At 36.2% G+C, this 24,799-nt stretch overlaps 1 protein-coding gene across 1 annotated transcript in view; it reads right to left on the minus strand.

Annotated features, from left to right (window-relative positions):
• Positions 1-1,704: 1,704 nt before the first annotated feature.
• Positions 1,705-24,799, minus strand: part of lrmp (lymphoid-restricted membrane protein) — a 106,524-nt gene continuing 83,429 nt past the window's right edge. The window contains exons 23-35 of the mRNA XM_051930351.1: positions 22,114-22,211; positions 21,779-21,854; positions 16,277-16,343; positions 13,751-13,787; positions 12,679-12,819; positions 11,897-12,031; positions 11,130-11,277; positions 10,937-10,980; positions 9,623-9,694; positions 3,957-4,012; positions 3,236-3,334; positions 2,653-2,763; positions 1,705-2,292 (exon numbers count right to left, since the gene is read on the minus strand). Of these exons, the coding sequence (XP_051786311.1) occupies positions 2,049-2,292; positions 2,653-2,763; positions 3,236-3,334; positions 3,957-4,012; positions 9,623-9,694; positions 10,937-10,980; positions 11,130-11,277; positions 11,897-12,031; positions 12,679-12,819; positions 13,751-13,787; positions 16,277-16,343; positions 21,779-21,854; positions 22,114-22,211 (1,328 nt within the window). The 3' untranslated portion in view covers positions 1,705-2,048. The remainder of the gene's footprint in view (positions 2,293-2,652; positions 2,764-3,235; positions 3,335-3,956; positions 4,013-9,622; positions 9,695-10,936; positions 10,981-11,129; positions 11,278-11,896; positions 12,032-12,678; positions 12,820-13,750; positions 13,788-16,276; positions 16,344-21,778; positions 21,855-22,113; positions 22,212-24,799) is intronic.

Below are 24,799 nucleotides of genomic sequence, written 5' to 3' on the forward strand. Positions count from 1 at the left end.
ACGCAGTATCAGCAGCTCCTTATCTTTTGCATCCATGTCAGCGTCTGTAGATTACCCACCCATTGTGCCTACATGTTCAAAATGTATAAAGTTTATTAGTTGACTACACCTCTATAAACGCCAATCTTTACATTACAGATCTTAAGAAACCCCACCCACAAAGACTTAAAACCTAAAAATAAAGACACCTCTCCATTTCCTTCATAAAACTACAATATTTCATTGATGCTAACCACCCTTACACTGAAACAATCACAATTATGAGCAGGTCAAGAAGAAGAAAAACAAAAACAGACAGACAGACAGCTGGCAGAGAGATTCAGGAAGGAAAAATGTACTTCTGAACATATTTTACACAAGCCTGTCATAATGTTCCAACATCAAATGACATTCCTTGTGTTTACGACTAACAAATAGGCAAATGCCAACAGAAACAGATTTAAACATTTACTCCAAAAAAGAAACTGATGCCTATTCATTTCAAACCCTGATGTAGATCCGAATATCTTCTATTCCCTTTTATTGGAGAACGAGGTCCACGTGATGGGTCTGTGGTTGGGACTGGAGCTAGAGGGGAGTAGGATGGCCACCATACACGGACCAGACAGGAAATAATTTCTATAGTTTGGGATCTAGAAACACTTGATTAAAATACCAGAGCAGAGGATGATATGCCATCAGTGAGTGGTTGTCTATTTATTAACTTGTGTCCCCAAAAACAATTATCCTATGGTCATGAAGAGGGGACAGTGGACACCTTGAGATAATGGGCTGGGAGTCCTCCGGGCAAAAAGGCCATAGCAAAGGGATTGTCTCTTTTATAGATGGACCTCTGCTGTGCATCAGGAGATTGCTTGTTCCTTTTAACAAGACCTGAGGACTATAAGGAATAGGAGAACCTTGAGCTGCTATAGGTAGCCCTGAAGGGATGGTAGCCTTTAACACTAAGACTGATCTTTTTATTACAGCTTTATAATTAGACTATTTGGTTAAAAATGGTTAAACAAATTTCTGCATCCACACCTATAATGACTTAGAAGTAGGGAGGAGGAAGAGAGAAAAATGTTTGTGTGGGCTCGGCAATATTTACATCGCCCATATACAGGCATATGATTGCACTTGTGAGCCTAAGTCTCTTTTAATATTAAGCCTCTGTTTATTACAGGCAGTGTGGGATAGTCATTAAGGCTTTGGACTTCAAACCCCAAGGTGGGGGGCTCAAATCCCACTACTGACACTATGTGACCCTGAGCAAGTCACTTCACCTGCCTGTGCTCCAACTAGAAAACCAAAAGAAATTAAACTGGATGATGCATCTCTAATGTTGCCACTTTGATAGAGGCATCAGCCAAATTATTTAATATAATAACTGAATAAGTTCTCTCTTTGGGTGTTCTAAGTTGTATTATTTTTGAAATACTTTTAGGCAAGTTATGGATAATGTTGATCACAAAATGAGGCAACTGGTCATATTTAAATGTACACATGTGGTAAACAGACTGGGAGCTTCCCGAATTACAACATTCAGTCAATAAATCTAATTTCTGAATCCACTCTGATAATGTACCTTGATTTTACTTAACAGATTACATATTGTCCAATAACTATCCAATATCTCCTTTTAAAAAATCATGATGTGTGTTAGTGTAAGCACATATTTTGAATGATTTTTTTCTAGAAGCTTTACTAAAAATGTAAAACACCTTTTTTTAAAAGCAATGTCTTTATTTTAAGGATCGCTACAAACACATTATTTTTGACAATATAAATAGCTCAAATCATAATAAAATGATACAATGATTATAATAAGTTAGCTAATTATTTTTAGAATTGACAAATTAAATTAAATCCAAACATTAAGAGGACTGAATATATACATCTTCTGTGTAATGTATCTTTAACATTATTTTAGAATTACAGTGTGTTGTGTATATAGAATTTAGTAAGTCACCAACTAGGAATAAGGTGTCTCCAGTTCTTCAATAAAACACAAATGGTTTAAATAAGTGGACCAAAAAAAGTGAACATTTCCCAAAAAGGGATCATATTTACACAGGAGGCTGACCGTGATGTCGAAGTCCAGTGTAAGGCCATAAAAGCTGTTGTATCGCTACCCAGGAGTCACCTGTCCCGACGGGGGCAGCATCTGCAGCTGGCTGCAAGGCAAATCCTGCAATAAGGCCAATAAAGGCAGCAAACAGCACAATCATAAACAGAGAGATCCAAAGTCCTTTGGTGGGTTTAGTGAAATTCTGTCTGTAATCAGCGATATGTGAAAACAGGCTGCTATAGCTGTGAAAAGAAACATTTCATTAGGTTACTGTGTTCCTTGTAAAGTTTACTATTTTTAAAGATAAAGCTAGAAAGCAGGAAACCTCAACCAGGAAAAAAAAGCAGACGGCCTTTGGGTTTGTTAAGTCATGTGAGCACACCGCATGGCTCACTTCCTTAAGTCAGAAATGGCAAATCCCACAGTATGCTCATATTTTAAAGGAGGAATTGAAAAGCTGTAGCTAGTCATAAGTCAATAGCTTCCAGTCACAAGAAAAACAAAAAAAAAGGAAAAAGCAGCTGAATCAAGCACCAGCAAACTTCCATTCTGCAAGCTTTTTATTCAAAGCAGAGTGGCGGAAGAAAGTATTTAAAACTAACATTGTGGAGGCAATTGATATTTTATTCCCCTTTTCTGAGAGGCTTGCTTTTCGTTCCTGTACTTCCTCTCGCTTTTCCACTCTCGGAGTGATTTCTGTTTCTTGTTCAGGCCTGTAAACATATTGGTATTTGACAAACAGAATCTGTTATTCTATGATAACCTGCTTTACTTGATTTTCATAGCAAAAAAAGTTTAAAAGTAAGCTGCCAATCTAAGTAAGTGGGTATAGACTATTCCACTTGCACATTGAATGGCACTGTTAATGAAAAACCTAGCTTAAAAATAAAACAAAAATATGTTAGGAACTGATAAGATCATACACTACAGCGAACATGCTGAAGGGATGCTCATTCAGCCCATACAGGTCAGCACAGAATTCTCAGCCTTACATTTTTATACGATTTAGCTTTTAAAAAAACTGCCATAGAAAGTGCTTAACAAGAACTACAGTATATGTTTACAGATGATCACAGCCTTCATTTTCCACTTTTATTGTGATCACATTGTACGTCTTGCTAGCTTACACAGTTAGCACTTAAGAAAAGCAAATACTCTGCCTTACTCTTTAACAAAAATCCTTACCCTTTGTTTAAAGAGAGCTCATCGGCCTCTGCCCATGTGGACGTGCTAATGAATCGCTGTAATGTGGGGCGAGTGTATTGCTTTCCACCCAGCCCTTTCCTGTAATTTAATACCAAATATATTAATAAATATGTGATATGCAAACAGCAAGGTGTGCGTTATAAATAATCGTACAAGTAAGCATACTGAAGTGAAACTCTCCTTGCTGTTAGCTATTTACAAAAATAATTAGGGGTTCAGCTACTCCTCGTACTCCAAGAAGTGACCAAAATAAGGCAGCCCAGCCCTTTTGGCCGTTTCATTTCAAAGGGACTGGCAGCCTTGAACATATAGACTGGCGATGCCCCCTTCATATGATTCATTAAATCCTGCTTTGCTCAGGGATAGACCGCTAACTCCAACTGGGCAAAGCAATCTGCAAGATTCCTTCACTTAATTTGAATTTTGGCAGACTTCCAGTTTCAAAACTCTATGTCGGTCTACACTTGTGTCTGGGTTCATTATTCTTATTATCTTTTGCTTACATAAGAATGATGTAACCCAAATACAGTACAAAGAATTTTAATACTTAATTTCAGAAGCAAATATTGAAAATGTAAAACAAATGAAAACAATTTGTAACCTACACAAATGTTTTTGTAAATTTACATAAAAAGACTGGCATGCACTGGTATTTATGTAATCAGTCAAATTCTATTTTATGCAACTCTGGGACACCTACCATGTATGAGGCCGTCTGGACTGCACATCTCCTCCTACAGTTTCATGGAGCTTAGGCTTCAAGACACAAATTTTGACATAGATGAAAGTTAGAAAGCATACATTCAAGCAATGAACTTCATTCCGCAACTAAAGTCATCATGATTCTATAGTGCCTACTACATGACATACAGAGGTTGCCAAACAAAAGGAAAATGATGAATAAAATTGTGTATCAAATGCTACAATATGCATGTGTGTACTTTTTCAAAGCAATGTTAACACTACGTTGAGATGCATACTATATTTGGATTCTGAAAAATAAGGATTTGCAAACAAACATGGAGCCTAATCAATAATGATAGACTATTGCAATGGAACTGTTTGTGGATGTAAGTGCAGTAAAGGGAGAACCTTGTAGATATAAAGATGGCTATTTGATAAGCCAGCTTTTATTTTTTTTTTATATAAATTATTTAAAATACTTTTCTATGTATAAATATATACACACACCACATATAATTTTTTTATATACATATATTTTATATATACACACACACACACATTTATATACACTGTATTAATATATTTTTTTATGAGTCATTAAAATTACCTAAACAACTTCACTATCTTTTACTTTGACAAGCAGTATTATCAAATATAGGCTAATTTTAAACCCACCAGAGGTGTGTAGTAACTATTAAATAATGGCTAATACTCATGTTGCCTCATAGATCTGACATCCTGGGTTCCTGGATATTGGACCCCACCTGGTCATCATACCATTTCACGCCTTGCACCTACTGTAGTGCCACCAGACTGTTAGATTCTGCCCCCCTTGCCCCAACAGAACCAGACCCAGAACAGGATAAAGCAGATGTGAGAAAGGTATGTTTGTTAAAGACACAAACCAACTTCTGATTAAGAAATTGGATTACGGCACTGCAGGATCACAACTGAACACTGCTGAGCATAAAGTGATCAGCAATTTAGTGAAACTGTAACAAGGAAGTTTTAAATGCAAAGCTCATCAGACTGTTCTCTGTGAACCTGGCTGTGGTTAACATGCATCACAGAAAGCTTCAACATTTTTCTGAAGGCTTGTGACTCCCTCCAAAATCCAATGTAGTGAAGTTACAGAGGTGGCAGCATGAGGATTTCTCCAATATTTTAAGAAACCAAATTGGAAAAATGATTTTATTAATATTTCTTACAACTAAAGATTTCAAAGGCCTGAATGTGTTTTTAAAATACAGTGTAGTGTGACCCTACAGGTATGCATTTGGACAGCAATGGGAAAATTTGTAAATGTTGGTGGTACAGATTCAGAAGAGACAGAAATGTCTCTTCAAACAGAGAACAGTTGCAAGAGAAAACTAAGCAAGTATTCTGCATTACAGGAGGACATTGCAGGCCTTCAAATAATCGCTTGACAGTATTATGCAAATAGGGACTGACAAGCAATCAAGGGCTGAAAGGCTTGCTTTTGTCAAAACGTCCTTATGCAAACCACAAAGCTGCCAGTTCAGTCTCAACACTTTTTGTGCAACTTAAACTGCCATTGCTGCAAACACACACACACACACACAAAACATTTTTCTGTGAACAATGCTATCATGTATTTACTTTTATGCACAGTAACTCACACTGGTTAAAAAAGTATAGGTCATTTCAAGTTTGTTTTTACTTATATTTTACCATATGTAATAACTTCCTGTCTTGAGTATGTGTTGCTTTGTTTAAACCAACACAGAACTCAGATTAAAATAAGTTGGTTTAAGCAAAAAAACTTATTTGCAAGTACACTTTACCTTTTACTAAATAAACATTCAGAGATATCAGAGAGCTGGGCAGGAAATCATTTTAAGGCATCTGAAAATATGGTTCAGACATTTTAAAATAGCTATGTGCATTTTCTCTCAGAACATACTGTATATTAGGAGATCATAAAATGCATTTAAGATATGAGACTTTAAGATAACTTAACAAAAGTTCTAAATGTAATTTGGCTTGCCATGCTATCTGTCCTTCATACATTACAGGCAACATTAACACTATAAATGAGCTGCAGTTTTAAGGAAACATACTGCTCACTTGCTTACCTAAATTTGCAACAAAATCAAGATATTTTATTATAACAACTATTGTATTGTGAAAGATTACTGTTATGTAACCCGGCACTACCTGAAAAAAATTAGCTGGTATTATTGATCCAAATACTTGAAAGTGAAGAAAAACCTAATCAGATCAGAAAAGTTGTATTCACATTACTCCTAATTATAACTGTTACTTTATAATTTTACAGAGTCATTATTGTCACACTTACCAATAGTGACAATTTTATACATCAAGGCACAGGCATGTTTCTGCTCAGTTTACTTACTCTCCAGCTGTCCCACTACTTGTAGACCCCATCCCATGGTGCCTCCCTCAGGCTGTCTTCTGCTCATTTAAATTTTGGTACTCACAGATTTCAACATCACCTTACTCTACAGAGTCATATCTTCCCCCACATTTAAAAAAGCTCTCATATAACACCACTGCTCAAAAAGCCCCCACTTGACCCAACAGGACAGTCCATCCATCCATTTTCCAACCCACTATATTCCTAACTACAGGGTCACGGGGGTCTGCTGGAGCCAATCCCAGCCAACACAGGGCACAAGGCAGGAACCAATCCCAGGCAGGGTGCCAACCCACCGCAGGACACACACAAACACACCCACACACCAAGCACACACTAGGGCCAATTTAGAATCGACAATCCACCTAACCTGCATGTCTTTGGACTGTGGGAGGAAACCGGAGCGCCCGGAGGAAACCCACGCAGACACGGGAGAGAACATGCAAACTCCACGCAGGGAGGACCCGGGAAGCGAACCCAGGTCCCCAGATCTCCCAACTGCGAGGCAGCAGTGCTACCCACTGTGCCGCCCAGGACAGCCTTATGCCTTTATATTTAAAACTATTGAATGTGCTTTCTAAACCCAATTTTCTTCTTTCCTTTAGCAGAAGGATCTGTTAAGTTCTAACCAATCATAGTTTAACAAAAGCCATTCCATTGAGAAGACCTGACCACTGTAGACACACTACAGCTAGCTAGGGCTGCCAGTATGTTTGTCTGTTCTCATCATTCTCAACTTATCTTCTATAAATTTTATTGTAAATCACCAAATCTTTCTTGTACTCTTTTCTAGCCATAACTGAGACTGCTCTGATATTTTGAGTCATATCTCTTGGACAGATCCTATCGGGCAAGGTTATGAGGTGTCAAAGTTACATTAGACAAGCACGTGTATAACACCAAGGATCAGTACTAGACCTACTCCTTGTATAGCTCCTCACTAGAACCTATTACCAAGTCATATGGTTGCTTATATCACTGCCAAAAGACAACACATTCTTGGCTAGAATCACTTTAATATCTAAGGAGACCAGTTTTCAACAGATTGATGACTTTCATTTAGCCGGAGATAACCCTATCATCCCACCCTACCCCTTGATTCAACAGAGTATCTTTGCAAAGCACAGCTCAATATCATTAGCTCCTACCAAGGCACCCTGCAGCTCTGGAGAGCTGACCGATGACCAGCTAACTCCTATTAATACAGATTCACTCTGAATGATATCAATAAGATCAGACACATCCGACTAAAATATGCAACTAACCTTCTTGTCCAAGCACTGGTTATGGTGTGATTTGACTACTGCAACTCCTTACTGGCAGGGTACCTTCACATACTATCAAGCCATTACAGATGTTCCAAAATGCAACTAAGATGAGCGCATGCCACTCTCAGAGCACATGACTAGCTCCCTGTAGCAGCATCCATCAAGTTCAAGTCATTGATGCTTGCTTGCAGTTTATGTTTCTACTTGTAACTATTTGGAAACCCTTATGACATCCTATACTCCTTCCTGCCCACTGAGGTCTGATAATACATGTCATCTGGTGAAATCAAGTCCACAAAGCATCAAACCTCAATCCAGGCACTTTTCATTTACAGGCCACCACTCATGGAATGATCTGCCCATACTCAGCTGTACACCTGGCTCCAGCAGTGTGAGTTTGAAGACTTTCCAGTTTTGTGAATACCTTACTAATTTCTAATGTTTTGATGTGAGATTTCCTAAGTTAAGGTAAGGCTCAATGGTCTTTTGCTTTAATTAAAGTAAAAGTTGCCTACCTAAATAGGTTTACAGCATTTGTCAGTTTTTGGGTCAACATTTGTAAAGTAGTCTTGTTACAACTCTTTCAAAACAGTTCCCAAGCCGATGTTAATTAATTTCAGTTTTGATATTATAGTTTTAATTTTATTTTATAAAATTAATTTTTATTTTGTTCTAGTTTTCAGTGGAGTCAACAATTTTTATTTTATTTAGTTCTGTGTTTAAAATTTGTTTGTTTTATTTAGTTCTGAATTTTTTTTATTTAATATTAGTACAATTCAATGATATTTTAATAACAAAAACGAGAACTAGAACTAAAAATAGTTTGTTTTACAAGAACGAGAACTGAAATTAAGGCAGAGAAACAAACTAAATGTAAATAAAAATTATTGATAAGTGAACGAACTAAAATGAGAATGAAAACTGAGTAAAAACGAAAAAAACAGCAATAGCATTTTCGTTCAATCGTGCATAGGGGTTGTTTGTAGGTCGTTTGTTTCAGTCAACAAAATACACTCACAGTTCATAATGCCGTTAAACACAGCTTGACTATCAATGATATATGATATTATATATATATTTTATACCCACAATGTGCCTGGCCGGTTTGTTGCAGTTGGGAGGAAACTGCAATGGTATTAATAGAGTAATATTTTGAGATCTCAATGTTTAGTTATTCCTGTTCAAATACTACATATTCTTAGTTCTACCTGGGTCTGGGGCTGCCATTTTGTTTGGCACATTGTTATAAATAAGCTTGTTGTCATCTGCAATGGGAAAAGGTGGACAAAAAGGACAAACAGAAGAAACCATTTCTGTCACACTTGCCATGATGCTGGATTCAACTGACATACAGTCTGCTCTGTTCAGGACACAGGCAGCATTTGGCCAGTTCCCTATTCCACAGATTCTTTAGGCACAGTTGTTATTGTTGGTAGTTTCGCAAAGTTCTGTTGTACCAGTTGCTTGATTTGGCCACTTCACCTCTACTTGCTAACCTATGGACATTTTCTCGCATTCACCAGTCTGTTAAGTGTAACATTACACGATGTTACACACCAGTTTTTCACCTTTTCATTTAGTCTAAAAAAACACTTTTTTGGTGTGTGGGGTTAGCAGTACTGTACAATGATACTTTATAGAACAACCCTCGTTTTCCAAAAAAAATAATTTTTAGTTAGCTATATGAAACTTTCTACAAAGGCAAACTTGAAGTGTTCACTCATCATTGAGGTGGTCTTTATCTTGAATAAATGACACTTATTGGCACTATTATAAAGCAGAACTTTACTCATTCCGGTGAAATTTTTTATTACTGGCTCCATGTGCAAGTCTTCAGCCTTACTGTTTTAACTACGTATGTATCCTTTGCTTTTATTGGTATTTCATAAGTACAAAGTGGAAAGTGAGCAAAAAGTTTTGCAATAATAAGAACAAAAAATTTACAGTGTTATTAATCTTAATCATATTATTAAAAATATGACCATCAAAAGCCACCCTTGAAATTTAATTGCTTACCAGTTCAAAATGAACAGCATTTCCAATATTTCTGGGAATTGCAGCAATGCTCACTCGTCTTTGAGAGTTAGGCTGTTTAATAACACATAACAATGTTAAATACCATCTTAATTCCTATAAAGAACAACTTCCTAAAACCATTAGGAATGTAGTCAATAAGTAGAAAAAGATTATAAAATAACTTACTTGGGAATTCTATTTTTCACTTAAATTTTATAGTATTTAGAAATAGGAATCACAAACTTAATACTGATGTAATCTGTCCAACATTGGACTAATTTTATTCGAGTACTTAAGCCTGTTGTTTGAACCACTTCCCACCGTAAGGGTGGTCATAATGGCAAAAAGATGAGCAGATTCCCTAGTAAATTCAGGCTTTTCTGGAATACCAGGTCATCAGCAAGTTATTTACTTCCAGACTGCCTGCATCTAAAGACATACTCAATACGATTCTCAATGGAGCTTCCTAATAAATACGAATCACTTCAAATGCAACCTCACAAGCTGTGGGAGCAAAAGCTCTACTGCATTTGGAGATACTCCTGGACAGTGGAGCTGCTTAAATGTTAATTTTGGAGTGCTTGAAAGTAAAATGCAATTTTTTGGTCACTACCTACAGCTAATGACCATATTAAAGGATAAAGATGCAGACTGAGTAGTAAACTGTGAATTTCTATTGAAAATTGTGATCTTGCTTTACAGTAACAATTGCAGCCACTGCTCCAATCCATTTGTTCATCTTTGAAATCCCCCACAATTCTCAGTGATGATCATACTTTCAAATTCAAAAAAAAAAAAAACACAACACACTGGAAATGCACAACTGTGCAACGATGCTTCAGGGAGCAATATCTCACTTTCCAGACCAAAAAAATAAAATTTTCTAGAAAGATAAACTTGACATGTTCACTCATCACTACTTTGGGTGTCCATTACTCCAGTAATTACCCAAATAGCTTCATGGATACATACCATGCAATTGCATGGAAACACATCGAAGGACAGCAACAAAATGATGTTGTCAACATTTTTCATTCTTGCTCAGCCTTGCCCATTTTTTAGCAATATCTTCAATTCGTACACTCAATTTCTTCAGAGAAATTTCCCCCTTCCCCCCCAAAAAATATACTTCATCCATGAAAATAACATGCAGTACACAACAGACTACACATATACAAAAGATAATTAAGATAAAGCTGTGACCTGCACCATATTTAAAATCTATTCAGATAAAAGTTTTAAAGCAATAATAAAGACACAACTCAAAAAGTAATTTATGCAGTCCTAAGAAAAAGGAAATGTGAATTGACTTGCCTTGTTATACTGAGAATTTGGTAATTTCTTACCCCCCAGATTATCTGCAAAATAGATTGAAGATGACATAGAATAACAAATAATGCAATATTAACCCTCTCTCTCTCTCATTCAAGCATGTGCACATTGTGTGGACAATTTCCTGCACACAGGAAGACAATGGTCGATTTTTGGTTCACACAACTTCAGTTACCTCTCTCTAAGTAGGAGCCAAATGACCTCTCATTCTCCAGAAGATTCTGTTTCAGCTCCTCAAGTTCAGCATGCTCCTTTGCGTACATTCGTTTCAGATTCTCCACATGCTGAATCATGATTTCCACAGCTTTGCTGACTCTGCTTTCCTGAAACCAGAATAACCAAAAAAGCATAAATAATAGATAATCAGAATACCCTCCTCTGATGCGTATCATTTCTGCAGCTAAACTCTAGCTTCATATTGACAAAATGAAACAGGATCAGATTTTAACAATGAGGAATATAACTATTAATATCAACATGTTGCTATTCTAAAGATTACTAAAAAACACCCAGGCATCAAAATGGCATATTTATGTAAACTAATGTCACCTTTCCAAGACCAGTAGCAACAAACAATGATTAAGCCTAAGTGACAAATTACTCACGAACTTCCCTTGCTACACTGAAATGGGTTAGTTCTAAAAAAATGTCATTATGACTGACACAAAGACAACATTAAGTGGTAAACCAAGAGGCAGGTCATACAGTACATCTGTTGATTACCAATAGAAATGACCAGCACTGATCTCCAGTTTGTTTGGTGACAGCCGGCGCACCATATGTCTGTGTTCTTTGAAAACTTTCCTGGACTTTATATAGTTCAACTTTAGTAATAACGTTTATGCCTTAACTGGGATGAAACTTGCTCTGCAAATAGGATTACAATTATATGAGATTCAGCAATTAAGAGAAGTGTATTTTGCCTACAATAGGGTTTGCTACCTGGTGAATTGCTCCAAGCATTTCAGAGTTTGTTGCAACTCGATTCATAGACTTGATAAGAACATCAATGTTTTTTTGGAGTCTGTCAAGGATTTCTCCAGTCTGATTGTTATCCTTACAAAAAGGGGCCAGAGCCTATATAATGAGAATGAAAAAGCAGGTTAGGTTAAAAGGAAAATACATGTGTATTATACAGTCACTCTTTTTCCTGAACAAATGTTTAGCAGCATTTCCATCCAAAAAAAAAAAAAAAAACTGCAGTAACCCCATTCATTCAGTTTCATAGGGTCACTGTGAAGCTGGAGCCTGATCCAGAAAGCATCTGGTGTAAGGCAAGAACAACCCCTGGACAGGATACTAGCCAATTGAAGTGTGAACATTCCCACACACACTCACTCTAACTGGCTTGTCTTTGGACTGTGAAAGGAAACCCACACAGACACGAGAACATGCAAACTCTACACAGGGAACACCTAGGACATGAACATCCGTCTCACTCTCCTTATTGCTAGGCATCAACGCTACAATGTTGCTGCCCTACAGTACTACCATTTAGATTACATGCATATAAATGTTGCAGCAGTAAACAAATCTTTAACTATTAAACATTAGTGGTTTCATTTTTATGTCTAGGAAAATGACAATCCAGTTTAATCCAACTTTTATTGAGACTCATTGAAGAGAAGCAAGGCAAACGGCAGCATTAAAATACCAAAGTAGAAGTAGAACAAGGCAAGTGCTTGAAACACACTTATTTTGCTTACAGAAGATTATGACCTTACCTCAATTAATTCTTTACAACTGTTAACTTCTTTCTTCAAATTCTCTTCAGCCAGATACCTAGATCTTTCTTCCAATCTGAACCTCTTCTCCAAAGTAAACATATCACACTTAAAACCCAGTGATAATCGATGAAATTCAGCCTGAGGGGGGGAAAAAAAAAAAACAACTAGCAAGTGAAACTTTCCCAATTTTTCCACAAGAAAATCAAAATTCTAAGAATCTCTGGAATCATCTTGATATGGACAGTCACTCACTTCACCAAGTTAATGTTGTTATTTAAAAATACAAATGGATCAGGTTTGATGGGGTTTAAAAAAAATCTCTAATATTGGCAACTGATGCTACAGCAAACATAAAAAAAAGTTATCTTAATTCTCTTTTTCAGAGCATGAATCGCTTATAAGAAAAGGTTTCTGAAGTTTATTGTGCACCCCATCACCATTTTTACCTTTTCACTGCAATTATCCATCTCAGGAGCTGTACTTTATTTATTAAAAGCTACCATTGAGAGAGGAAGAGTATCTATAATACATACACATATATTCATACACATGTACACAAATACAAGAAAATGAAGACAACATAACAGAAAGCAGTCAATACTGCGCTTCGCTGGCTTCCTTCAACAATCAGTCTAAATGATAAACCAGGAAATTGTAGCAGGTAGAAGGCTGAAAATAAGCAAACAATCTGATGCTAACTCACAAAGAGCATTAGAAGCAAACTTTTAAATTTTCAGTAACCCACCAAGTAGTACTAGGGTGCTGTACAGTGTTAGCCATTATGAATGTAGAGAAAAGCCAAGCAAAATGACACCTTTTATTGGCTAACTAAAAAGATTACAATATGCAAGCTTTCGAGGCAACTCAGGCCCCTTCTTCAGGCAAGATGTAATCATGTAACCCACCAAAAAATAAACTGCACAATTTTCACACACACAGGTTGTTTTAGAAAAATAGAACAAGCAGCTTTCTGAAAACCACTTGAGGGAGTAAGCCTTACAAAATTTTAGTTTTGTATTCCTCAAGTTTGAAAAAGACTGGATGCAATTTAAAAGTAAAAATCACTCACCTCAATTTCCTTGTCATTGAGGTCACTTGGAGATGCACTAGAGAGAAAAAACTGTTTAATCAAATATTTTTCACAAAAAATAATAGGTTTTTAAATTAATATCAGGCATGAGTCATCAAAATATAGTTAGGCATCACTTACACTTATGTATTAAAATGTATGCACATGAATTATACACATAACCAAAACAGGATGTGGACTTAACATGCAAGATTTTACACAAACCTATCAAGTACATTCACCAGACAAAAGTTTAGCTCCAACAGATCTTGCAAAAACTAGTATTCAGTTTCTTAAAATCAGGGCATAATATATAGGACCCAGCCCACCGCTCCAAAAAATGCTGACCCTGTTCAAAGAGTTACCTATCAAAATGTACATGCTATTATGGCTTTAGATTGGCTTTAATACCTAGGAGTATATAAAAGGAAATACAGTTAAAGGGAAAAAAACAGCACATCACCACTAACATTACAATGAACTCTTTCTGCATGGCTGTATCCATAAAAACAACAATGAAAGTCGCACAGTTGGTTTCTAGTAATGCCTTTCAGCTCCAGAGTCCTGGATTGGAATCCTGACAAACAGCTTGTGTGGTCACTCATTTTTCTGTGGAGGCATTTCTCTACTTTTTCTCCCCCACAGGATAGAATATTGGGCAACTTTAAACTACCCACATGTGAGTAGCAAGTGATAGTGTGCCTTGTGAAATAACTACTTCCCTCGTCAAGGTAAGTTCCAGCCTTGTAGTCTGTGCAATTAAAGTGATATCTTATTTGATAGGGTTATCATAGCCTCACGTGTGCTACTGTCTTGCTATTTTTTGAATGACAAGTCAGGCAATTGCCTGGTCCACCAGTAGCTTCAACAAAAATGACTGATCTGTGGTACTTTTATGAATAAGTATAGCACATAAAGTAGTTTTCATAATATAAAAACATTAAAAGGAATCAAGTTTTTTTCTCTGTTATAAAAAGAAGAGAGTTATTTTTATATTAAATATATTCTGAAAAAAATATATAAACCTAAAAATTAACAATCATGAAAGCATAAACTGAAGAAACCTCCTACCATTTCGTAAAAAGAAAATTTAAGCACAGAGCAGCAAAAGGTTAAGTTTTGATCTGAGAATTAAAACATGCTGAATATACTGTAAATTAAAATTTTTACTTATGGAATTTGATTTTATTTGTGTTCCCCACTCCCATATTGTCTACCATTTACATGTGAATTCTAATATTATTGGACTTAATATTGTCATGATTTATGTTAATCAAAATGCAATTGCTAGGTTTTATTGTGTATTTAACTTATTATTTTTTAAGTTTTTAAATAATGTATCGTTTAACTCTGTCACTGCATTACAGCTGGTCTTTAAAAAGCAGCAAATTTGGTGTACAGGCCATTCAGTGCTTTTTTAATTCTATAGTGCTATATTTCAAAACATAGTACTATTTGCCATTTTATATCCTTTACCGTGTGAACTGTGGAGTGTAAAACAGGATGGTTTTCAGATGGCCAGTTTTAATTTTTTTTCACTTTCTACAACTTTGTTTTAAACCTTGGGCATTGCATAGGCACTTTTACTTTAATGAAAGAGAATATAGGTGTGATTTAAATGGCTGCTTTAATGCAATTTCTACGAGGGTTGTAGGTGTGAAGCTTTGGGATTGTAAAAACCAATTGCGATGCAACTATTTTTTCAAACCATGGCATTCAGAGGCTTAATGGGCTGCTTGCCATAGAGCATTATCAAGGTTTCTTCATTGTTTCTTTTGAGATACTAAGAACAACAACAAAAGAAGGGCAAGCCTAGAGGTGGCAATGGTAACCCAAAATCTAATTTGTTTAGACAATCATGAATGTATTATAATTAAGGTGGTACGCAAATAAAGCAATTTATTGCTGTAAGTTTAGAAGGCAGCAAAAAATAAATTGACAAGAGTTGAGAAATAGCAGAATAGTTAAAAGTCTATTTATTGACCCAAGATTAAATTAGACACATACCATGTAATACAGTAAGCATAAACTATAACAGCAGCTACATGATTTTCTGGAACTGGACTGACAGTTCAATTCATAGGCCAGTATGAACAAATCACCACATGAAATCAAAGAATCACAAACAAATCGTTTTTTCATACGATTTGATGGCTGGAATCCATGCCTCAATTTTCTTTATCTGACAGCAAAATGGCCTAAGGGTGTTAGTCAATCTCAGAGCATAATCTTTCTCTCTTACATGCTCACACATATGGAGTAGAATTGAGAGATGCCTATCGACCTGACTTGCACATCTTTAACAGGAAGAAAACCACAATACTTCAAGACTGACCAATGCAAATGCTAGGAGAGTGTGCACACCAAATGTGACAATGAGCAAGTCAAGATTCAAACCCAAGATTCTGGATTAGTGGGACAGCAGCAGAAATTTCTATACCTATGCCTGCCTCTGTGCAACTTTGACATAAATCCATTATTGAAATAATGTTTCAATTATTGTATCAAATATAGCATTTTACTTGCCTCCCATTGTCATTTTTCTTTGATGCAGAAGCTTCATTCTGAGTTTCATTTTCAGTGACAGATGAATCTGAAAGAAAATGTTATATAAAAAAAAACATGACTGTTACTGTAGGACCAACAAGCTTAAAAGAACAACAAGTTGGAACATTCATACAAACCATCTCATAAAATGAAATGCACACCAGCTGAATACTCAAGCTGCTGGCAGAGCAGTGTCATTTACTGTAATTGGTGTTAAAGGCTGAAAAACATTAACAAGGGTAATCCCACTGGATTGCTTTTCCAAGAAAAATTTTAAGAATGAAGTGGCTGTTGCTTTTCGCTTTGGTACAAATCTCTATTGACAGATGCTTCCAAGACAACTAAATGTCACTGATGTGATGACTAAAATGTGCAAGTTAACTAGTGATGTACTAGAAAACTTATGGACATGTACAGGTAGTTAAGCTCCTTTACACAGATTTTATGAACCAAAAGTTGTATAGGATGAGACTTCTTTCTGGAGCTCAATCAATCCTGAAAATACCAGTTCCTCGAAATTAGGACTGTGACAGAGACCCCTTTGGGAAGCAGGAAGGACAGGGCAGCTGAAGCACAAAAATCTCCAAACTAATACTATTATTACAATCATTTTTGATAGGGAACATTAGTTTTAAATGGGCCATTATGGATTTTTTTTTTTGTTGTTGCACAGAAGGAATCAAAGATTTATAGGAACTTAAATTGCATTTACACTGCTATTACTCATTGAGTATCGTGAATTTTACATTTTTTAAAAAGGCCAAGTGCTCATTGACATGCTTCACTTTGGCCAGCAAACAACAAACTGATGAATTCATTCGAGAGGAGTGACAGACTTTGGCCTTGAAGCTTGCAAATGAGCTCTCAGGATCAAAGGTTGTATGAGCAGCACTACTAATGTCATTTGATATTAAATGTACTTACATGTTCAGATTTGCTTTCTCATCACAAAGCTGAGGGTGAAAATTTTTTGTTGTGGATCGTCACTGGGTATGAAACTTTGCTTCATCTATTAATCAAAGGGATGAATCTAACTATATGGAATGACATCTTCCAAGCTCTCATTGGAAAAGAACATTTAAGGTTATCCCTCCAGCAGAGAGATTCATGGGCTCAATTTTTATGATCCAGAAGTTGTGATTTTGATAAACACAACACTATTACCTCAGATCTGTACCATTAAAAGCTTAGTTTCAGAAACTTTTAAGATTATATTATATATATATATATATATATATATATATATTACACACACACATATATACAGTGCATCCGGAAAGTATTCACAGCGCATCACTTTTTCCACATTTTGTTATGTTACAGCCTTATTCCAAAATGGATTAAATTCATTTTTTTCCTCAGAATTCTACACACAACACCCAATAATGACAACGTGAAAAAGGTTTACTTAAGATTTTTACAAATTTATTAAAAATAAAAAAAATTGAGAAAGCACATGTACATAAGTATTCACAGCCTTTGCCATGAAGCTCAAAATTGAGCTCAGGTGCATCCCGTTTCCCCTCATCATCCTTGAGATGTTTCTGCAGCTTAATTGGAGTCCACCTGTGGTAAATTCAGTTGATTGGACATGATTTGGAAAGGCACACACCTGTCTATATAAGGTCCCACAGTTGACAGTTCATGTCAGAGCACAAACCAAGCATTAAGTCAAAGGAATTGTCTGTAGACCTCTGAGACAGGATTGTCTCGAGGCACATATTCTGGGGAAAGTTACAGAAAAATTTCTGCTGCTTTGAAGGTCCCAATGAGCACAGTGGCCTCCATCATCCGTAAGTGGAAGAAGTTCGAAACCACCAGGACTCTTCCTAGAGTTGGCTGGCCATCTAAACTGAGCGAATGGTGGGAGAAGGGACTTAGTCAGGGAGGTGACCAAGAACCCGATGGTCACTCTGTCAGAGCTCCAGAGGTCCTCTGTGGAGAGAGGAGAACCTTCCAGAAGGACAACCATCTCTGCAGCAATCCACCAATCAGGCCTGTATGGTAGAGTGGCCAGACGGAAGCCACTCCTTAGTAAAAGGCACAGGGCAGCCCACCTGGAGTTTGCCAAAAGGCACCTGAAGGACTCTCAGACCATGAGAAAGAAAATTCTCTGGTCTGATGAGACAAAGATTGAACTCTTTGGTGTGAATGCCAGGTGTCACATTTGGAGGAAACCAGGCACCGCTCATCACCAGGCCAATACAATCCCTACAGTGAATCATGGTGGTGGCAGCATCATGCTGTGGGGATGTTTTTCAGCGGCAGGAACTGGGAGACTAGTCAGGATAAAGGGAAAGATGACTGCAGCAATGTACAGAGACATCCTGGATGAAAACCTGCTCCAGAGCGCTCTTGACCTCAGACTGGGGCGACAGTTCATCTTTCAGCAGGACAACGACCCTAAGCACACAGCCAAGATATCAAAGGAGTGGCTTCAGGACAACTCTGTGAATGTCCTTGAGTGGCCTAGCCAGAGCCCAGACTTGAATCCGATTGAAAATCTCTGGAGAGATCTTAAAATGGCTGTGCACTGATGCTTCCCATCCAACCTGACGGAGCTAGAGGTGCTGCAAAGAGGAATGGGCGAAACTGGCCAAGGATAGGTGTGCCAAGCTTGTGGCATCATATTCAAAAAGACTTGAGGTTGTAATTGCTGCCAAAGGTGCATCGACAAAGTACTGAGCAAAGGCTGTGAATACTTATGTACATGTGATTTCTCAGTTTTTTTTATTTTTAATAAATTTGCAAAAACCTCAAGTAAACTTTTTTTCACGTTGTCATTATGGGGTGTTGTGTGTAGAATTCTGGGGAAAAAAATGAATTTAATCCATTTTGGAATAAGGCTGTAACATAACAAAATGTGGAAAATGTGATGTGCTGTGAATACTTTCCGGATGCACTGTATATACACACATATATACATACATATACACACACACACTTTTTAGTAAAATTATACTTTAGCACTAGTATATAAGAAACAATCCTAAGATACTTCAGTGTATGTCTAAAAAGAACACCACAGAAAATGGAAAAATATTGTAAATATTTTAGAAGAAAAACAGGCTGTTCCATCTATTACAGGTCATCTATTAATTTTTCTAAGCATCATAAACTCCCTCATCCATACATTTTCCAAACTTGCTTTACCCCGAGCCGAGTCACAAAGATTTTAAAAATCCAAGCCACTCCTGGTAACTTGTTTTAGGCATCTTTGTATGAAAACAAAATGTAAACATTTCAGATAAATCAGTTGAAGAGCTCATTACAGTGTAGCAGTTTAATAGAAATGATAATTTAAATAAAGGGAGTTCAGTCTCATTTGCATTTTAAATCTGAGACTTACAGTAGTTTTAGACTTTCTTTACAGAAAAATATACATGGATACGCATTCAGAGAAACTGGTTAAATTTTCAAATGTATGGATAATGCTATAGCTACAAAAGAAACGGAACACTAACTGCTCTGCAGCCATAGATAATCATCAAAATTTTGGCTGCTTAAAGCCTGTATTACAGTACAGTATATAAACATCACGTGATTCAGGGGAAACTTCAAAGCTGATAAAAAAAAAAAAAAACAACAAAACTAATAGAATAACTGAAAATTAGAGAATAGCATTTTAATACATATGGCAAAGTTTACACACAATTGAAGACTATGAGGTTCAAGTGCAATAAACACAGATGCCTCCTTACCAGACAAGAATAAGGCCTTCTATGGCTCTTTTACCAAATAATGCACAAACAGCTGATGAAAACAAACGTTTTAGGTAAACCAGGATGAACTACAGAGATTCCTGATGAGAGTGAAAAATCACAAAGCTGCAGATACAGAAAGCATCACAAACATACATACACACACCCCTACATACAAATGCTTCATATGCATTTGCTCGACACACATATGATCAATTTCACAGAGTGTTCATAGCTTGGAATAATTTTGACATAGACACCAACTATTACTATACAAGAAACATTAAATAGACATTCAATGTATTCTGAGAGAAAAGAAAACTAATTCAAAATAAAACACACACCTAGTAATTAGAAAATTATTCACGCCTTAAGTTTACAAAAAAGACAATAGAATCAGGTGGGGGAAAAAAAATGTACAAAAATCATTCTTCTTAAAAAAGGCAATTGGGGTGCTCTGAAGAACTAAAGACCAATCAGCTTGTGTTCATATACATGTTACCTCCATGAACTGAGAAATTAGATTTTTGCAAGTTATTATATTCTACAAAGAATATCAACCACTACTTTGACTTACCTTCACCAACTTTAATAGGATCAATTCCTTTTCGTACTTGTTAGAATACATGAAATTCTACATCAACCCACTTAAATCATAATACACAAATGAGACATACTAAAAAACACTGCACTTGCAGTGACATATGGACATAAAGCCAGGGTAATAAATGCTAAAAGAATACAAAAAAAAAAGTCACTCCAAGAAGAATGGAATGACAAAATGCTCAGCATAACTGAGGTGGGAAAAGGAATACGCGGGTCTGGAATTTGACAAAAGTATGCAACATAAATAAACAAAGTTCTCCTTCCTTGACAAATCACTACAGAACAACAATTTTAGATTGTATACCACATCATCATCAGTTTAACAGCCATTAATGGAAAATAGAAATATCAAAAAAAAAAAAAAGAAAGAAAAAACCTGCTCAAATATCAAAGTACAAAAGCTTCAGCTCTAAAATCCTGCAGCACATCAAAAGACAGTTGGAAAGATGAGGCCACAATTTTGCACTACATAAATTCAGGCTTGTATGAAGGTTATAACGATTATTATATTATAAATATAGCACAGAGCCAATCTACATTATGATACTTTATATAAGAGGGTCCTGCATATTGTGTGATAAAGTATGGTCCTTACAGTGACTCAGCATAGTACCCAATAATATAATATATAAAAATACTGAGATATCATTTAGCACTGTTTTATGTGGGTGTAGAATAAGAGCTTGTGAGGATGCAGTGAATGTCTAATGCAAGAGAACATGCACATCAAGAAAAAACAAAAAAACAAAATGTATTTCAAAGATTTAAGCAACAATGAAAGAGTTCAATCTTTCTTACCTTGCACAAACAAAGGAACATTAACAGAAAAATATAACACTCTTATTACAACTCTTAAGACAAAGGCAAAATTAGCCAAATTAACATGTTTGCAGTGAAGACTCCGCAGTGATTTGAATCAAACAGAGTGTTCAGAAAGTGAGTTAGTTTGGAACCAGTTATTTTGCAGAGTTGTTAAACTTGTTAAATGTCCCTTGGAACATTTATTTGACTCATTGTTGGTTTTTAAACCATTATTAGAAGTGGCCAAAAAAAAAAAAAAAAGAGTTAACAATAATAATTAAAATAATGAAATAAGAATACGCAACTAAAACGTAATGCAAGATTATACTATTATATAAACAAAAAAAAAAAAATTTTCTGCTAAGAGAATTACCTTTATCTGAAATAGAAGAACTCTCGCATATTTGTCCTTCATTCTCCTGAATAGCATCCATATTCTTTACCATTGCCTAGAATAACAGATTTACCATAAATTTGTACAGTTTATACTGTTAATTGCTCACTCCATAGTTTGCTTCTTTCTGATTACAAGTATTCTGAGGTTAATTAAAGAAAAAAAAAGTGGCTCTTGTGTCTCATTTTACAAGATCAGTTCAGTTCATTTTACAAGTTAAGGACTCATTAGGTAAATTACTCCAACTTTAGAGTTTCCTGACTGGAACTCTGACATCAAAATCATTATGGGATGCAATATAAAAAGTGAATTACCAAATTTATTTTAAATGTAGTTTGTGAAGCCAGTTTTTCTGTGCTCACCATGCTTTTATCAGGACTTTGGAGGTCACCATCAAAGAGTTGTCTGTCTCCTTAGAACATACAAGACCAAAATATTTATATATAAAAAAAAAAAAAAAAAAATTAACAGAAAATTAAAATTTACAAGCAATGCATATTTAATCAGTTTCTAGTAAATATTACAGAGCAGGAGCAGCTGAAAAATTACTAACAAAACAGAAATGAGCTGTCGTGATAAATAAAGCATTAGAAACACTTTCTCTTGTTCTTCACTCTTGACGGTTACATGCAGAAAAGTAAACTAAGTTAACTCCTGAATCCTTGTAGTCACACTATATATTTGTAATCAGTGGTTTAACTTATTTAGCACACATGCACCTACCATGAAACTGTGTGCTCACTCAGGTTATAGCATATGCACAGACAATGCAATTTACAGCCCAGGTGGTTGCACATTCATACACTTGGGAAGAGAGTAAGTGATATTAAAAGTTTAAGTTCATTTAAATGTGATAAAGCAATAGCTACTAGACGCTCAACTTGAACATATCAGGACACCATAACAGGTGTACAGAGAATAAAAAATAAATAAACAATCCAGCAAATAGCAGTCCTGTGATCAGAAACACCCCGGTTATAAAATGGGCCAACAGTTTGTGTAGCAAAATGGACAAGTTGTGATCCTTCAACTACCTTGGCTACACCTTTGCTCAGAGAGGGTAAGACACAGACAGCTTTAATGACTTACAATGCAAAATCGGGAGTTGATTGCAGTGAACTGTGCATACTGAGGAATAGGAAAGAAATTGCATAGCTTCATGAAAAGCTTTGCCTGTTCATACTCGAGGAAGACCAGGATACAGAGAAATAAATGACAAGTTAATCAAACCATTGTGCTTTTTATCATCAGTACAGGTAGAGAGTGGTAAAAAATAATAAAATGACATAATAAAATGTATTTTCTAGGCACACATCAGGTCAGTTGGCATAATTAGTAACATCTAAGTTCAATTAAATATCTAAACCAATGGTTCCCTAACTCGGTCCTGGGAACCTCGTGGCTGAAGGTTTTTATACCAACCAGATTCACAATCAGGGATAATAATCGATAACTGACCTAATTTTATTAAATGTCTTTAAATGTTTAAGTTTCTTGTTTTCCTATTATTTTCCCCAATTGTTTGTGTAGTTTGCTCTCTTTATTTAACCCTAATTGTGACAATTAGCAACAAGCAAAGAAGGCTGCGACTTCTTCAGAGTCAGACCCACCAATTAGTAAATAATGAATTAAATAACCAGAACACCTGGAAAATCAGGATGAAAATACTCTTAAGTTAAAAAAGCCTAAATATTCCCCATAGAACTACCTAGTACATTTTAATACAAAATTTGCCAAACTTAGTTTTATCATTTTTACATTGACCCCAAAACGCAGAAACTAGGTAATGACGACTCTTTTAATTAGGCCATGAGTTCGATTAAAAATGGAAGTTAGTTGGAACAAAAAATCTGCAGCAAGAGGGGCTGCCTGGCACCAAGTTTGGGAACCACCGATCTAAGCAGCAGATTAATTCTCCATGCCACACATATACATACATATACACACACACACACACACACTAGGGGGTTCGCCTCCTGCTTGCTTCGCTCGCCAATCCCCATGGCCTGCGCTATGCACCAGACACTTTGCGTCTGCCACTCGCATTGTGAAGAGGGGGCTGAACGCACCCCAAGGTGAAGCGGTTGCTCCTCCAAAATCCCCTCTTAAAACGGTAATACAATGGGAAGAGGTTTTTTTTTTTTTTTTTAACCTCCTCTTTTCTCAATCAGCTGCTTGCTGCACCTTGTGCGGCGCTTCAAACATTTAACAGCCTGCACAGCAGCTGTCCTACTGTTTAACTTATTTCCGTCCCAGGGCATGGTTAAATCTTTTGGCACAAAGTCTCGTCTCACAGGAAATTTTAATATATATTATATATATTCAGTTTGTGCTGCCAGACTGAGGAGTAACTTGTTTTTAGGTAGGTGTGCAGGGTAAAGTGGCCATTTATTGTATGTGAAAAAGAAAAAAAATCTCTGCCCTTTCTGATAATGGTTTATATCCTATCAGTAACATCTTCTTAATTAATGCATGAAACTACTTATAAGGTTTTGCATTATTTTTTGTTTCTAAGGCACTGATGCTTACTCAGGACAGCATAGGTGTTCAAATTCATCAACAACTAATTATGTTTTTCTTACAAGAAGGTTGTGCTGGCTCAACAACCACATTTAAAACAGCCAAGTATGTCACTCAGGGACAGAAGAAAGACTAATTGGTTCTGCTTTGTTCTCAGCTTCAGACACAATCATACTCAACCCAATAAACTAAAATTAATCAACATGCACAATGCCAGAATGAGGTTCTAGAAGAAACAGAAGCAATAAAAAAATATAAATCAATAATTCTGTTTCAAAGTACTGATTCTGACTCATTATTCAACAACCTCCAAGAGAGAGTTATTAATGCACAGCAAACCACCCACCTAAAGTGTAAAGCCGCTAGTCTATTTCTATACCTTTACTTTATAAAACTGCAAAAGTCAGTAATCACCAACTGTCTGATGAGGGTGTGTCATCCCCTGCAATTGGCACCCCCTCATGATGTTGTGCCACTCTC

This window comes from Erpetoichthys calabaricus, chromosome 1, assembly GCF_900747795.2.
Source record: "Erpetoichthys calabaricus chromosome 1, fErpCal1.3, whole genome shotgun sequence".
Lineage (NCBI taxonomy): Eukaryota > Metazoa > Chordata > Cladistia > Polypteriformes > Polypteridae > Erpetoichthys > Erpetoichthys calabaricus.